Raw genomic sequence first — 17,143 nt, forward strand, 5'->3', positions numbered from 1 at the left:
AGCAGGCAGTGAATGTGGGTTATAGCACACTCATCTGAGGTGGGGTAATGTGAGGCTGTGCGCATGCTGTGGGGCTTGTGTGCAAGCCAGTCATAATGTAGGCCAGAGCCAGATGTGGAATACACCTCCTACATGCTCTTCTTAATAGCCCTTTCATGAATTATGCATATTACACGTGGTACAAAAAGTTGCAGGGTTTTTGTTTTTGGGTACGAGCAGGGGCAGCCATGCCACTTTTTTCTTTTTGAAGCCGTTATTTTTCGCATACTGCAATGCCAGTAACACTGAATTCATTACTTTGGATTTATTTCACAATTTGTGCATGCATTTGTCAAGTTTAATTAAACGAGTGTATGTGACTGTTTCTCCTTTTGTATTTTTTGGAGATATTCACACATACGTTTCCATGCTAGAGACTTGCTTACTGCGCAGATCTCACTGTGCCGGTAGCAAAAGATGTAAATAACAAAACGAAAACAAAACCTACAATAACGTATCATGTATCCTGATAAAATACATTTTTGTAAGCATAATATATTGAAACGATTTATTATAGTAGATGTTTTGATGTTTGTAGTTTGATATTTATAGAAGACTAAAAGGACTATTCATGAACTTGCCATGCATTCTGAAAAAACCTTTTTTCTTTTAAGAAATAATTTAATAAAAATGATTATAGTAGATGTTTCATTTGTAGTTTGATATTTATAGAAGATGAAATGGACTCATGCTTGTTCGATTCAAATGAGATCAATCTGCATTTTTATTTTTATCTACAGTTATGTGCAGTAACTTGTCTAATGTCTAACTTCTTATTACATTTTCTGTATTTATTTAGCATATCAGGTATATGTCAGTATATGTTTTATATAAAATAATAAATTTAGGGACAGTCTTGAAGAAAAATTAGATTACTAAAAATAAATAAAAATTATTTATTGTATAAAAATTAGTGCTGTCAATTGATTAATCACATCCAAAATAAAAGTTTTTGTTTACATAATACTGTGTACTATGTATATTTATTATGTATTTATAAATAAAAAACACATGCATGTGTATATATTTAAGAAAAATGTTTGTATATACATATAAATATTTTTAAATATATACTGAATGCATGTTTATATATATACATAATAAATTAAAACAGCAGACATAACCCAAACAAAAACTTTTATTTTAGATGTGAGTTAATCACAATTAATAATTTGACAGCACAAGTAAAATAATTTTGATAGCGAAACAAGTGTAATTGTTGTATGCATTCATTTATTTTTACATTACTTATTGTTATAAACACTAACATTAGGAGTTTTACATTGGAGTTACAATTGTGAAAACCTTTTTTTTTATGTGTATATATTAATAATAATCATAAATAATGTAATGTAATATTAACAATGATTTTAGTAACGTTTAAAAACAAAACAGCCCATAATAAAAATTCTAATTGAGTTTTAGTATGCTAAATAGAGCTTTAAAGAGCCAAATGCACTGCAGCAAAGAGCTCTGTTATCATCCTCACCCATGTCAACAGTATTAAACAGAAGCTTTTCACCCAGTAATAATGCATCAGCGTAATGCCAAAATAAAGGTCAGAAATAGAAGCATTCAGTGAAAGTGCGAAGTTCTCCATTGCTTGTATAAAAACGCTACATAACTTCAACACTTCTTTAGTCCAATTGCCAAAGATAGCTCAGCAGGCGGCGAGGCGCCAAAATAAGTCTGGCTGATTTTATCAAAGATGCCACTTCTTTTCATTGTGGAGTAAACGACACGTCTACAGTCTCCCCGGTTCAAAGCCCCTGTTTTTCTTTACGACGTAAAGGACGCGCTCCAATTGAGCGGTTTAGGGAAGAGAACGCACGGAAGCGGCTTTTTCTCCGATCGAGACTTTTCCGCTTTGATTGCGGTGCAAAGGAAATGAATTATTATTTGAAGTTGACTAATGTTTCCTTGTGATTACAAACCAAGCAGCAAGTCACTCAGAAAAGCTGAATGACTGCGAGTTCGATATGAAAAGGCCTCTCACCGACACACACTGTAGACGTCTGCTCTGGACTCTTGGCATATTTATCATTCCATCTACACAATTCAGGGGAAAAATGTCACCAGCCATATGCTTTGTGGCATGTAGCAGGCTGCTTTTAGAGCATATTTTGGCAGCGCTTTGCATTCGCTGACTTCACTATGTGAATGTGATTTAACTCACAGAGAGTCGCAGATAGTAGCAAATGTCTTTGTCACCCCTGTGGCCTGCGAGCTCAATTTAGAGACTCTATCAGGAAAACATGCTTCAAAGACTCCACATGCTCAGGGTCCAATCTTTGTTTGGAAAGGTCTCCCTTTGTACCCCGGGACCCTGGTCCTTTCTCGGGCGAATCCGAATGAGTTCGCGTTCGGCCTCTCCTTAATGTTTTTTTCCTTTTTAAATCTTTTCCGGCGGAAAATCTGTCGTTCAGTGCCTCAGTCAAATGGCGTGTGATTTACGTTTCTTAGCCACATTGTTTCGCCTAGGTGTCCTTGGGTGAGCGGTGATTTTGTTTAAAAAGAAATTTCCCTTTTCATTTCATCAGTGTGGCTTTCTCTCGTAGCCCTGAGACGAAACTCCAGGGAATGACCTGTACGGAAACTCGAATCTAGATTTAAAAATCCAATAAAAGCGGACCGGCGAACAGATTTGTGAGCTCTGTTCCTGAAGATTTCCCTGATTACTTTTTTGAAGTGCCTTTTAGCGGGAAATGCCAGAAATAGACAGGAAGGCTGTAAGAATACCGCACTTTATCGGCCGGTCACGCGTAAGCCTCATATTCTCATGTCTTCACCCGCTCGCGAGCGCTTGGCCGTTCCACTTCGGTCCGCAGCTGCTGCAATGACAGTGGCCTGCAGTTTAATTAGTCACTTCAGCACAGATGCAGAATGAGACTCATAAAACATGAGCTCTCTGGCCCTGCAGCAGTGCATAAGTCTTCCCCCCGCCTCACCCGGCTGTAAATCAAGCAAAAGTCCTCTTTATTTCCCAATAAATCCCACTCGTATCCCACCGCCTGCTTAACACGAGCACGGTTTGTAAAGCCCACCACGTGCCGTTTACCGCCGGCACGTTTGGACCTGAGCTTCCCCAGTCCAGGACGCACATTATGAAATGGCAGCTTGGGTAGGGAGGTCACATATTAAAAAGAACAATTCATCCAAAAAATTCTTATTTGCTGAAAATGTACACAGCCTCGGGCCGTCCGAGATGTAGATGAGTTTGTTTATCAGAACAGATTTGGAGAAATGTAGCAGAAAATGCATAATTTGCTCAACTCTGGATCCTCTGCAGTGAATGGGTGCCGGCAGAATGATAGCCCGAACAATAATCCTGAAGTAATCCACATGACTCCAGTCCATCTGTTAATGTTTTGTAAAGCAAAAAGCTATTCATAATAATTCATAACATTACCTCAGATGAAAAAAGTTTGAAATCCACTGATATATATTTGTTTATTGCTGTTTTCGACCATTTTGTGCTTGTAAAAGTTGCTGGATATGTGCGTATTTCTCCCCTTATTCAGATAAAGCAACTTTATGGCTAGAGGACTCATGTTTTTGCCAGAAGCAGGACTTTAAAGTTAAAAACAGCTGTCAGCTGTTTGGCACCCATTCGCTACATAGCATCCGTTGGTGAAGGTAATGCTGAATTTCTCCCAAATTAGTTTCCACAAACAAAAAAATAACCACATCTTGGATGGCTTAAGAATTTTTTTTTATTTTTGAGTGATCTATTACTTTGAAGCAAGACACCCCAGATGAACAGAGTAAAATAAAATAAATATGGGTAAAGAAAGTAAATATTACAAATATCAGAATTGTTCCTCCCTGAAATGTCACGTTTAAATAAGCAAGTGAGACTTCTAATTAAAAATATACCAGATTCAAAATCCTATTACGTTTTCTTCAGATTCTAGAGTCAAAGGTGTAAATAATGGGTAAAATAGATACTTCCTAGTCTGATTGATTACACAAAAAATTAAGTATTACAAATATACTTAGTTGTTTAATGTAATGTTTAAATATGCAAGTGTGACAACTAATTAAATATGCACCAGGTTCAAAATTCTATTTCATTTCATTTTGTTGACATACTAGAGTCAAGGATTTTTGACATCTCTTTTATAACCCAAATCAGAAAATGCTGCCTACATTTTCACCATGTTTTTAGAAATAAAATGTTGTATAAAATGAGGAAAATTATATATAATCAAGCCCCCTCTGTCAAAACTGTTTGGTGTATGTAGTGTTACTCAGGGTGGAGATTTCTGACTCATTTTGAGAAAACGGCCTTCATAGATATGCAACTGAATTCGGCAGATGCAAAAAGATATGGCGCAATACAATAAACACTTAAAAGCGTATTTTGCGTGTTTTCTTCCCGCTAGTCTGAATAAGCACATTACGAAAATCCAAATAGCCCTAAATCTCCCGGCTGACCCAGTGTGTGAAAAAAAACAATGTTTTTGCCTGTAGTCCCTTGCCTTAAACGCTAACACGCATGAGCTTTCCATTACACGTGCGCGTTATAGTCACCGAAAATTGTATTCGCCCCAAAATTTCCTCGAGCAGGCTAAGATATCCGTGCCCCTGGACAGCTAATTTATCTGCTGGTGTCAAGCAGGAGGCAGGAGGGGGAGGAGGGGCGGATCCGGGCCGGCGGAGAGCGGGAGGGGGCGGCACTGCGGAGAGAATGGAATGTGACAGTGCTCCTCTCCGCTGTGTTCATTCCTAGTCTCATGCTAATTAGCACTGGGAACAGGCTGCCAGAGCCATGAGAGGTGCCTCTGGTGCAACATGATGCAATGCAGGGCTTCCCTGTCCTATATCAATGCAGAAACCTCTGTAGCTCATATCAAAGCTGCATCTTAGTAGACTGTGTCATCCTGCTGGGCTGGATCTGTTGGTTTGCTGCAGGCAGAAACGGGTTTATCAAAAGATCTTGTTTTCACGCCGGCGTCGGCATTGACGTGTATTTAATGTGCTTGGTAGGCTAATTGGTTAGAGCTCTACGCGTTCTTATTAAATCTAAAGGAACGCTGGTTGCTGATCAGATGAAAAACGGTAGGTCGGTCACTGAAGCTTTAGCTTGTGTTGATTCTGCAAAATGGAAAAGGGCAGCTTCTATCGCTCTTATGCCTGATGAAAGGCTATTGATTACAAAACTGAATGAGTAGTATTGAGGGGAATATACAGTCCGGGTTCTGTTGAGGCACTTTCAGTGCTCGCTCTCAGGTCTGCATTCTTTCTTGCGGTTCGGTTGCTAGGCACTTCATCAGGAAACTTAATGTGTAATTAGAATGTGTGCAGGGTTTATTTTCTGTCTGTTCTGTAACAAAGCTTGTGTTCGACCGTACGAGCCGCTGCACCAAAAGCTCAAATAAAGCTCTTTTGCTACATACACGAATGGAGAAATGCATCAGCGAACTATCAACAGAAAATTAAAACACAAAATACTAAAAGCCGAAGGCGCTATAAATGCCTCAAGCGAGTTTTTTAAAATAACAAAGTTATAATTTTGAGATTTGCTAAAGATTAGATTTAGAAACACTTAAATTTTTTTAAATGCGCACCAATAATAAATCTCTCTAATGTAACCAATATGGTGCTAATATGCATCTTTAAATATGTTATCATTTAAGACTTATCAGTAAGAATACATTTATTTATAGTCATTTTATGTATATTTATTTTTATTATAAAAATATTGTTACCATGGTTTCCACATGCACCAAATTCAAGATCATGTGACACCGAAGCACTTTAAATATATTTGTATAGAAAACCGTTCTAACAATATTTCCTGATATTACAGTTACTTAATTTTTTATCAAATAAATGCAGCCTTAACGAGCAAAAAAAGCCAGTCTTTATAGATGCATATTGGGTGTTTCATCATAGTGATTGGTAGATCTGATATTTGCATTCTCTCTTTTCCAAATGTTTTAGCATGCATATATGCTATATGATTTATTTCATTCAAACCGGCTTAGGCTGGCAACTATATCTCCCCAGTGTCAGTGCTGGCTCAGACAGCTGATGTTTCAGGATCAAACCAAACAAACTGTGTTTGAGGATGTGCTAGTCTGTGTCATGCTATTTACACATTTACAGGAAATGTCACAAACAAGAGCATGTGAAAACCGTCTGCCAGATTCGCTGAGAGGTGTTTTTAGTCTAAATATTGCATTTTTGGGGTGCTATCAGGCATGTGTTAATTTGAATTAGCATGACTGTTAATATATATATTATATATATATATATATATATATATATATATATATATATATATATATATATATATATATATATATATATAAGGAGATGGCATTAATTAATTAATTAATTTAAAGCCAAATAACATCGTTTGGCAAGGAATCTCACACTCAATTCCCATCTGACGTGTTGCCTTCATTTCTTTGCGCTTGTGTTTCTCTTTGACGCAGATTCAAGAGCAGATGGAGCGCCACAGAAAATTGATCACGCCGTCATCGGCGGCATTGTCGCGGTGGTTGTGTTCGCAATGCTTTGTCTCCTGATTGTTCTCGGACGATATTTTGCAAGACACAAAGGTAAATCAAAAAGCACGATTCTGGCTTCAGCTTGATTAGTTTTTTTTTTAGCCTGTCCTCCAACAAAAAATGACCCTATAGGTAATTTGTGCAAGCACCTTATAACGACCTTTTATTTAAAAGGAACGCTCCACATTTTTGGAAAAAAGGCTCGTTCCATATCCCCTAGAGTTAAACCAATCTCCGGTTCTGGCAGTAGCACTTTAACTTAGCTTAGCATAGATCATCGAATCTGACTTCTTCTTCTTCTTCTTCTTCTTAGCATCTCGCTCAAAAAAAAAAGAGTTTTTCCGATTTAAAGCTTAACTCTTCTGTAGTTACACTGTGTACTAAGACTGACCGAAAATAAAAAGTTGTGCTTTTCTAGGCCGATATGGCAAGGAACTATACTCTCATTCTGGTGCAATAATCATCAGTATAGCAGGCCCAATATTACGCAGCAATGGACAAACGACCTATACGGGCGTAATAGTTGGACAGGTTTTTTTTTTTTTTGTTTATCTGTGAAAATGACAAACGTTCCTGTTTTAAGGTACCTACTTTACCCACGAAGCCAAAGGAGCGGACGACGCCGCGGACGCCGACACTGCCATCATCAATGCAGAGGGGGGACACAACAATTCGGATGACAAGAAGGAATACTACATTTAACTCTGACTAGACCTGCTAGCTTCCTGTGCTGAACAGCAAACTGTGGACTGCTAGGTTGGGAGGTAGGGGTTGTGGGATTCAATCAGGCTGGATTCACACCTGTGCAGCTGAAGAGACGGTGAGGAGAAGGTGCTGCCATCGAGACGGATGGGGTGTGGGATGGCAGAGCACTAGGAGAGCTCAATTTTAGACCGCTTCACCATCCAACACCTCCTGCTGGGGCCGGTTTTGTTCAGTTTAAACATTTGCTAAGAATTTTGTGCCTTGTTCTGTTCTTACTGAAGTTCCCACTTTCATCAGGACACCCACAAGCTACTGTCTCTCGAACGGTCTGAACCCACGGTTGTTTTGTTTTCGTCTGAACCCACGGTTGTTTTCATGGATTGATTCCAAGTCATTTATTTGGCAAATTGCCTGTTGCTCTCCTTAGTCCCTTAGAGAAGATAGAAACCTCTTTCGTTGTGACCAACGACATTCAGCAACAGTATTGTGTTGTTGCATTATTTATTAGATATGCTGTATGTGATTATAATCGGCTTGTGTTGATATTAGGGCTGTCAATTAAACACATTACTTCAATGCCATTAAATATAAAAATAATACCACTGATCCAAATGTAAATTTTTTTTCAATGACATTACACATTTTTGTCCAATCTATTTATTTAATCAAAATAATCCAGTTTGCAATCATTAGGCATAATGTTTTTAGAAACATTGTCAAAACCGCTGCACTGTTTATTAATATCTGGGTGAAAAATCACAACATTTTTGTCAAAAATCGATAATAATGTAATGATATTTATGGAATTAATCATTTGTAACGATTATTTATGAATTTATAGGTTGTTTATAATTTTATAATTTATAAATGGTACATTTACCCAGTTTACTTTTGTCATTTTTAAAGTTTAACTACTCATATACCGCAAAATATTGCATTTTAACAAAATGACAAATCCTCTTGTTGTTGGACAGACGAGACAACCTCTAAAATGATTTACTGTGGACTGTGGGTTGATTGATTGACTTCTATTCAATGATATGGAAATCGAACAAACGGTATATTGTCCTCCTATGCCTAATTTGAATTAATTAGATTAATTCATCAGCATACATTTGTAGTTGGTTTGCTTAACTTTTAAACGATTGACAGCCCTAATTGTTCCTTAGATATACTGTATGTGATTATAATCGGCTTGTGTTGATATTCATTCCGGCTTGTATTGCATTATCCATATACCAGCTTCACACACCGACTAATTTATTGTAATTAACGCCCAAGCATTAAAATTGAATGCCAAAGCAAAGAACAGCAGATCGGCTCCTGGCTCAGCTGTACAGGAAGGCCGTCACAAAGATGTCCCCTTCTACGAAACACAACATATCTATCAGAGTGTAAAATAGCTTTCATTTCTAGCTTGTTCTCATTCAGTAGGCTCAGTATGAGGTTGAGGTCAGTGAGTTTCTCCGAATATTGTTAGTGCTTCTGTGCGCTTCTTATAGTGACATAAAAAAAAAAACTTTCGTACTAAATGAAATAGATGGAGCCTGTATGTTGTAAGCCATACTCACAGTTGTGCCCTCCAACACATTTTTGGTTAGCAGCTCTTATTCTCGATTCCTTCAATCCAGCTTATGTGTAGATGCCAGGTTGAATGTAATAACTCTACAATAATGCGATAGTTTTTAAAAGTTCTGTTTCTCATCAAACATGCTTTGTTTTCAGGTGATGTATGCGAGGGAGAATTTTACCAGGGACATGTATTGTGTTTCCTCGCTCGTAAATGTATTATAAATGTATAGAGCGTGGAATTATTACATTATTGTAGAGTTAGTCTATAGTTGGTGAAATATTACACTCATATCAGGCATTGTTTCATATCTTTGGCCTTCGTTCAGCATCCTAGACAGTTGGACAGATGCGTATTGTTTGTGATTAACTACATGGGGGCAATTTGGAGTTATGGTGAGAGTACGGTTAACATTGTAAAATCCTTGTGACAAAATTGTTTGGTCATAGCGTTTACATGAATTTGTGTATTATCAAGTGTTATTTTTTCTGTTTGTTTGTTTTTTATTAGTGTTATTCCTGAGATTATCTGACAGGTGAGCATTATTTAGATTTGAAACGCTAATAAATTATGGTATATTCGTGCGAGGCTCTCGTAGCTAATGCCACTCTTTATACTTGGTTATATGGAAAGAAACTTTCCTTTTGATCGTCATTGTATGTTGTACAGAATTTTGTGGTTTTATACAGCAGCAGATTTATTTAAACATATCATATTCTGAACGCCTACGACACTAAACTGATTGAGAATGAAGAAAATGAAAGTTACATTATGCCCCCTAAAAAAAAAAAAAAAACAAAAAAAAAACGTTGGCCCCAATTTCATACATTACTATTCAAAAGTTGGGGGTGAAAAGATTTATTATTATTTTTTTATGAATTAATACTTTTATTCCACAGATATGACAGTAATGATGTATATAACGTTAGAAAAAATCTATTTAAAATAAATGCTGTTATTTATTTTAACGGTATACTGAATATTTTAAAATACGTATCATAGTTTATACAAAAATGTTAAGCATCACAGCTGTTTACAACGGTGATTATAATAAGAAATGTTTCTTGAGCACCAAATCAGCATATTACAATAGTTTCTGAAGGATCATGTGACACTGAAGAATGCTGAAAATTCAGCTTTGCCATCAAAGGAATACATTAATTTTATTTATTCAAATGAATGCAACTTTGGTGAACAAAAGAGACTTATTTTAAAAACATCAACAAAAAATCTTATCAACCCCAAACTTTTGAACTGTAGTGTACATACAGAAAATGTGCATCCGATTGACATTCCAAGCATGTGAATTTTAAAAAAAGCATTTATAATTGTATATTATATAATTTCTCTCAATTATCATACTGTAATTGTAATGGCATGAAGCTATTTCCAACTTATGTCAAATATGGAGTGAGGGCTACAAAGAGTCATAACATGGTGAGGGTTTCCAGAGTGGATCCACCAACCCATACAGCCAGATCACTCTTTTACTTTCTTTTCTAACGTTTATTTTAATATTTACAAGTGAAATGGTAAGTGATCTAAAACTGCCCAAACCTGGAGAAAAAAAAAAGAAAACATGCACACACAAACATACCTTCAGCGTAGGTTTGATTCTGCCCTGTCTCAGGTCTGTCTATGAATTCATTTTTTGCATCTCAGGTAGAATGCAAAAGTGATGCCCCATATCTGAAAAGACTTTAAGTTATTATCAAAAAAAAAAAAAATCCTGCAGAATAGAGCATGTTCGACATGTTTTATCTGCGCTTCAGATGCTGTGCACTGTGTAAATGTTCATATTACTTTGTATAGTTAGGACACAGCAGATGATAGGTTTATTTAAAAAAAATAAATAAATCTAAGAAGTGAATCTTAGTGCTTACATTTACAATTCATTTTCCATTTTTAGACAACCTGTACCACCAGAGCCATTCTTCATTGTTTTCATAGGTTTTATGTCAGATATTTTTGTCTCATCTCTGTAGTTTGTATTCCTGTGTAATTAAAGTTATTTACATGTTCCCGATTACACTTTGTATTTGACCATGAAAATACATTTTTACAGAAATGGAGCAGTACTGTCTTAATAAAAAGAGGTATTAATGTTCAAAAAGCAGTTTAATTGTGTCTTATACCTTTACTGAAACTGATATCCTTCATGAAGTGTCCAATTAGCGCCGTTTCAGACATGCTTTACACCACTTTATATAGAAACATTTGATTTCTTTCTAATTGCTAAAATAGTCTCATTTGTCATACTGAGGATGGATTACCTGATAGCACGTTTCATCGAGATTCGTGGTTTGGCAATGCTATAAACATATGTTGTGAAATTCTGTGCCAAAGCTAATTACAATAAGTGAAACATGAGGAAAAACTGAGCAGAAACAGCAGCGTGTTAGTGTATAATTGAGCTCGTGTTGCATTGGAATGAGAAGACTTGCCAGATGACTTGCACTTTTGTTCTACTTTTGGCTCCTAAGAACCTTTATGACTAATAAGAAACTATTAATCGGTTTAATCCAATTATAATTAGCAGCGCTTGCTAAGGAAAGCAGTACTATTAGCATTGCTCGTTCTTAGCATTAAGGATTTTGAAGAAACGCAAACCCTATCAGAGCAACCAATCAGAGTGTTCTTGCAACTATACCACCCAGAGACCTTTATCGACATTCAGAATATGTATCAGTTCAAATTGGTCGGCAGTTGCTGTAACTTGTTTAACATGGACACTGTAAAATTTTACAGCTGATATGCTGTAAACAACATCGGCATCGACTCCTTCCTCTTGCTTACTGTGAAGAAAGTGCACATTTGTGTTGATTACATCGTTCAATTCGCACTGAACTCTTTATTAATTTTCTGTGCATTTCATAAGCATAACTGTGGCCATCTCTGCCTAATGAAAAAGGCAAAAACCACCCATGAGAAAAAGCACTGGAGTTATTTATATATACAGTCTCTCAGTTGCTGTTCTTAAGTTCATGCATGAAGTTCCTCTCGAGAGGGTCATTGATTGGTCATAAATTCTAAGGAAGGGTAGGTCAGTGCAAAATACAAGTGTTATAACTTTAATGCTTTCAGTGCTGTGGTAAATATCCTCCTGGGTGAAATAAATGCGGTCTTAATAGAAGAACCACACAGTTTCCTCGTAGCTGAGCTACAGCACTACCGCTTATTTATTACTTGTAAGAGCTACATAAGGTGATTTCTAGAATCATCCCACTGATTCACCTTTGTGTTAAATTAAGTCTGTCAACAGCATGTTACATGCTGTCAATTACATTTATGCATTTGCTTTACATTTTTATTCAAATTGCTTTACATTTTATCAGTTCCATGCTTTAGAATCATAGCAATCATAGTACTATGGGCTACTGTTTGCACTATAGAAATTATTATTATTATTATTATTATTATGTAACTATAGATGATAGTTTCAATGTCCCTCATACAAAAAAGCAAAAAAAACTGCAAATTCGGCAGTGTTTGCAAAATTTTCATGAACGAACTCCAGTCTTTTTAAAAGGAGTCCACAAATCTTGTGTGAAGCCGACAGATTTTGCAACAGGTTCAAATTGATGACATGCATTCATCTTGTTTAAAAAGAAAAAACCCAAAGCTTGTTAGAAAGTGACTTTTGTGTGAGATGTGCTTGAGACTGTATATCGCGGTTTTAAAAGACAATGGACCTTTTTGACTGTGGAATTTTATATGTGCCAAGTCATTGTGCTGCCATACTTAATGTGACGTGTGTTATTCAATATTTTTTTTAATTTGAGTGTATCCAAAGGCTTATTTCAGTTTCTTCAGTGCACCAAGTGATTGAGTCATATGGATTAATTTCTCACATCCAAACACTGGACCCCGTTGGCTTTTACGTGTACGAATATAGAAACATTTCTTCTTTTGCAATAAGCTTTAAAGTGTCCTAGCATAAGTAATGAAAGGTTCATATTATGGTTTTTGGGAGTCCCGAATAACAGGTTGATATGTATACTATGCAAGGTGTAAAAATGGGCACTGCCATTTGTAAATTCTATGGGTATAGCTTCCGATCGTATGCGTCCAGGTTTTTTAGCTGTACAAAACAGTTAGTTTTGCTGCTTGATGCTGAAAATTGTGTGTCTTATCATTTTATTTTAATATATGATCATAATTATGAACACACTGATTTGTAATGCGCACAGTTTTACAGTTTAAATAACATTTTGCAGTCAAAAAGGTCCACTCTCTCTCACAGCTCACAGAAGTCACTTTCAAACCAAGCAGCTTTCTGTTGGCAACACAGAAAGTACAAGTGACCCACTTGAACTTGTTGTGAAATCACCCTCTCATGATATTTTCAGTATGTCTGTAATGAAAATTCACTGAACAATGGTAAATGAGGCTGCATCTTAAAGGTTTGATCATATCAGCGAAATTTCTAGTGTATCAATAGCACAGCTCACAGAAGTCACTTTTAAGCAGCTTTCTATTGGTCGACGCTACAGATCCACATGACAATTTTCGAAATCTTCATGGGTAAATCCATCCGTCTCAATCAAAATTCCAGATAGTGTAGATTCCTACTGAAAATTTTTAAAGGGATAGTTCACCCAAAAATGAAATTAATTACTCACCCTTATGTGTTCCAAAACCGTAAGACCTTTGTTCATCTTTAGAATACAAATTAAGCAACAGCAACAATTACAGCAACTCAACTGACGAGTTTAAGACATAGAAAGATAGCAAGGACATTGTTAAAATCTCAAGTGGTTCATGAAATATCTTACAGGTGTGGAACGACATGAGGTTTAGTAACTTATGACAGAATTTTCATTTTTAAGTGGACTATCCCTTTAAGACTGACTCATCAGCTGAGAACCATCTCAGACTGCGTTCAGATCCAGAACAAATGTCTCACCAGATCATCATGCCCGAACAGAGGAGCGCAGCATCCATCTCTGTTTGGCAACAATGGGTTAATGTTACTTTTAGGTGCGTGAGGAGCGCAGCAGGCAGCTTAGCTGGGGGTGTGCTACTGCCTTGCCCCTGACCCACATTCTCAGACGAAGCAGGCAGCAAATAAATATCTTCATCGCTGTCACTGGCTGTGTGTCTGAGAGCTTGATCTTTCCCATGGCTGCTGTCAGTGGGAGAGCCAGCCTGCCTCGGCTCAATCGGAATACGAGGTTTGCCGGTGAGTCATCTCAGTATGTGATAAGCCACAAAATATCTGTGAGAGAAGAAAGTAAACTTCTCAAAAAACTGTATGGTAATAATTGATACTTGGGGTTACGGACCGGAGGCTACATGAGCTGACACTACAGCGGCCTTTATATTAACCACGAGAAACACGTCTGGGGTGCAACAACGGGGGAACTTCTCTGCACCGGCTACATGTCAAATGGCACGTCAAAAGATTGCGGCGGCGCTGAAAATAATCCTTGATAAATGGCCAACATGACATTAACCAATGCAAGCATTAGTCTCATACATCACTCTCGGACAATGTCCCCCCAGGCATGTTTTATGTTTCAGATACAAGGCAGTATTTCTCAGCTGTAAATGTCACGTTTGACTGTGCAGTTTATCAGCGATCTGTTCCCTTCAGAGAGCGCTAGTTTCGATAGGATGTGGAATTGATTTTATTGAAAAGCTCGTAACCGATCTCTACCTACAGCTTTCCCTGTGTGCGACTCGGTCTAGCGGAAAGCGGCAGGACAATGTCTCACTACACACAAACAGCTCCGGCTAAAAGAGCTGAGTCACTGGCACTGTTATCTGAGATTGACACATCCACTATTGTCTGAAAGTTTAACTGGCAGAATCAAATCTCACGGCGCTTGTATTAACCGCCTATCTTTTAGCCATCTTATTTGGTATTGTTAAAGTCTAATTGGTTTTCAAATTAATTAAGCTTTTAAAGGAAGTATACTTGTCTGCACAGGCAAAGACGGAGTTTACCACCTATAAAGACAGCATTGTTGGAGCCTGTAGTCAAGCATTTTCATTGTGCAGTCGATGCAGTTTCTTCTCTTGTTTTTCACCTAATGGGTTTTACTTGATAACGGTGTTGTGGAAGCTACTTTGAAATAGCTTGTCAAGCTACAAGCTACTCATGAATTAAAGAAGTTCAACTTCAGGCAACCTACTATTCAAAAAAACAGCAGTCAGATGCTCATAACCAAACTGCTTTGAAGCTACATACAAGGGGCAATGTCTCCATTAAGGTGGCAGTCAACTTGGAATGTTACATGTACACTAATAGCTGAATATAGAAAAACATAACGAATGGCAGACTTTAAAGAGACCCCTTGTAAACAAAAGCTGAATGTGTCAAGAATAGCTATCATAGTTTTCTGCGACAAGTACATAGATTCTATTTAAATTATCATGTCCAATGATGATAATTTTATTACCTAAATGATGTCCAAAGTTTTTAACCTGGTCTCCTAATAATATGTACCTCCTGTGCAGTTTTTTGTGCAACACCGTCTTTACGTGCCTTACTCCATGTTTCGCTTCAAAGAATGTCCACTAAGTGGCGGTAAAACACAGGTTCAATACATGATGCCTGGCACATTTTATTACGTTGATATAGGTATGTATTGCGGCGGTGTGTTGCCCTACACTAAATCAACCCCAAACCTACCCAATAGTGTTAACAAATGCAAAACCGCTAAAAACTACAACATTAGTTGGTGCAAATGTGCCATTTAACTTCCTTTTTGCACAGATTTGAACTGTTTTGTTAAATTGCAGTTAAACAGGATTCAAACCGAGCTCTCGCCTCTTAAAATACTCTACATCTCTGTACTCCATGAGCTACCAAACAAACCAACTGTCTATGAAAGCCATAGATATGAATCTGGATACGTGTGATTAGAATAATTTTTTTAAGTAATTGTGTGGAAATTACGCTTTATTAGAAAATTTGTGTAAAAGGGATAAAAGGGGTTGAAGTTTTACTGCCTCTAGTGTTCATTCCTTTTGGAAACTGCAGTAATATGTACTTGTTGGTACATATGTTGTGTACATTTATGCTAATGAAACCAGGTAAAAAGTTTTCATTGTTTTTTCACTGATTTTTAAAAAAATATACTTTAAAATACTGTTCCATCATTAATGAATAACTACACAAGAACACATGAGTAGTGTAATATTAGCACTCTAATAACTTCTACTAACTAACAAGAAACGCTGATTAGTTAGTAATAGTACTTAATCAAAGTGGTTATTCCTTATAATCAGTAACTATTATTTTTTTTCATACCTCCACAAGAACTACTAAGAATTACTGTATACAGGTTCAAAATTAATATTAATAATACATAATGTATAATTAATTCTAAAGTGAAGGTCATGGTAAGCCACTAGTACTGACTCTAGATTATGACAACTCGGTAACGATTTAAATCTAAACTTAAACGAGTTGTCATAACCTTTTAAGTATTTGGTAATACTTGAGTCATTACTACTGGCTTACCATGACCTTCACTTTAGAATATGTATCCAAATAACTAGTAGTTTCTCCAGAAGGATGTAATAACACTTGAGTCATTACTATCCAAAACATACATCTCAAAAGCTTACAATGACTTCAGTTGATATTAGTGAGTTATGATGATTTTTCACTTCAGAATACTGATCCAAGTAATTATTAGTTTCTTTAGAAGGATTTGTTAATACTTGAGTCATTACTAGTGTGTTATCATCATCTTAATTTTGGTATTATTTATTATGCATAATTCACATTAATTATGAACCTGTATACAGTAGTTCTTGGGAGTTCTCCAGGATATATGAAAAAATAATTATTTTTGATAAGTCCAAATATTTTGATTCGACCACCTACAGTAGTTACAATAAATTATATGAATTAAAAACAAAAGATGTGATATTCAGAACACAGTAACTACTGTAATTATGATAGTGGGAAGCTACCCCACAGACTAGGTTTGAAAGAAAAAAAATAGTCATTCTGAAAACATAATTACATTTTCCTTAAATAGAATGTACTCCCTTACGACAGGTCTTAATATTCTCATATATGTATATATATATATATATATATATATATATATATATATGTATGTATATATATATATATATATATATATATATATATATATATATAATATATATATATATATATATATATATATATATATATATATATATATATATATATATATATATGTGTATATATATATATATATATATATATATATATATATATATATATATATATATATATATATATATATATATATATATATATATATATATATGTATATATATATATATATATATATATATGTATATA

The 17,143-nt window shown here is 36.0% G+C and overlaps 1 protein-coding gene across 2 annotated transcripts in view; it reads left to right on the plus strand.

Annotated features, from left to right (window-relative positions):
• cadm1b (cell adhesion molecule 1b) overlaps positions 1-10,948 on the plus strand; it is a 146,245-nt gene extending 135,297 nt beyond the window's left edge. For both annotated transcript variants that reach the window (XM_043259271.1, XM_043259272.1), the window contains 2 exons: positions 6,483-6,608; positions 7,141-10,948. In XM_043259271.1, the coding sequence (XP_043115206.1) occupies positions 6,483-6,608; positions 7,141-7,259 (245 nt within the window). In that variant the 3' untranslated portion in view covers positions 7,260-10,948. The remainder of the gene's footprint in view (positions 1-6,482; positions 6,609-7,140) is intronic.
• Positions 10,949-17,143: the final 6,195 nt, after the last annotated feature.

The sequence above is a fragment of the Puntigrus tetrazona genome, chromosome 15, assembly GCF_018831695.1.
Source record: "Puntigrus tetrazona isolate hp1 chromosome 15, ASM1883169v1, whole genome shotgun sequence".
NCBI lineage: Eukaryota > Metazoa > Chordata > Actinopteri > Cypriniformes > Cyprinidae > Puntigrus > Puntigrus tetrazona.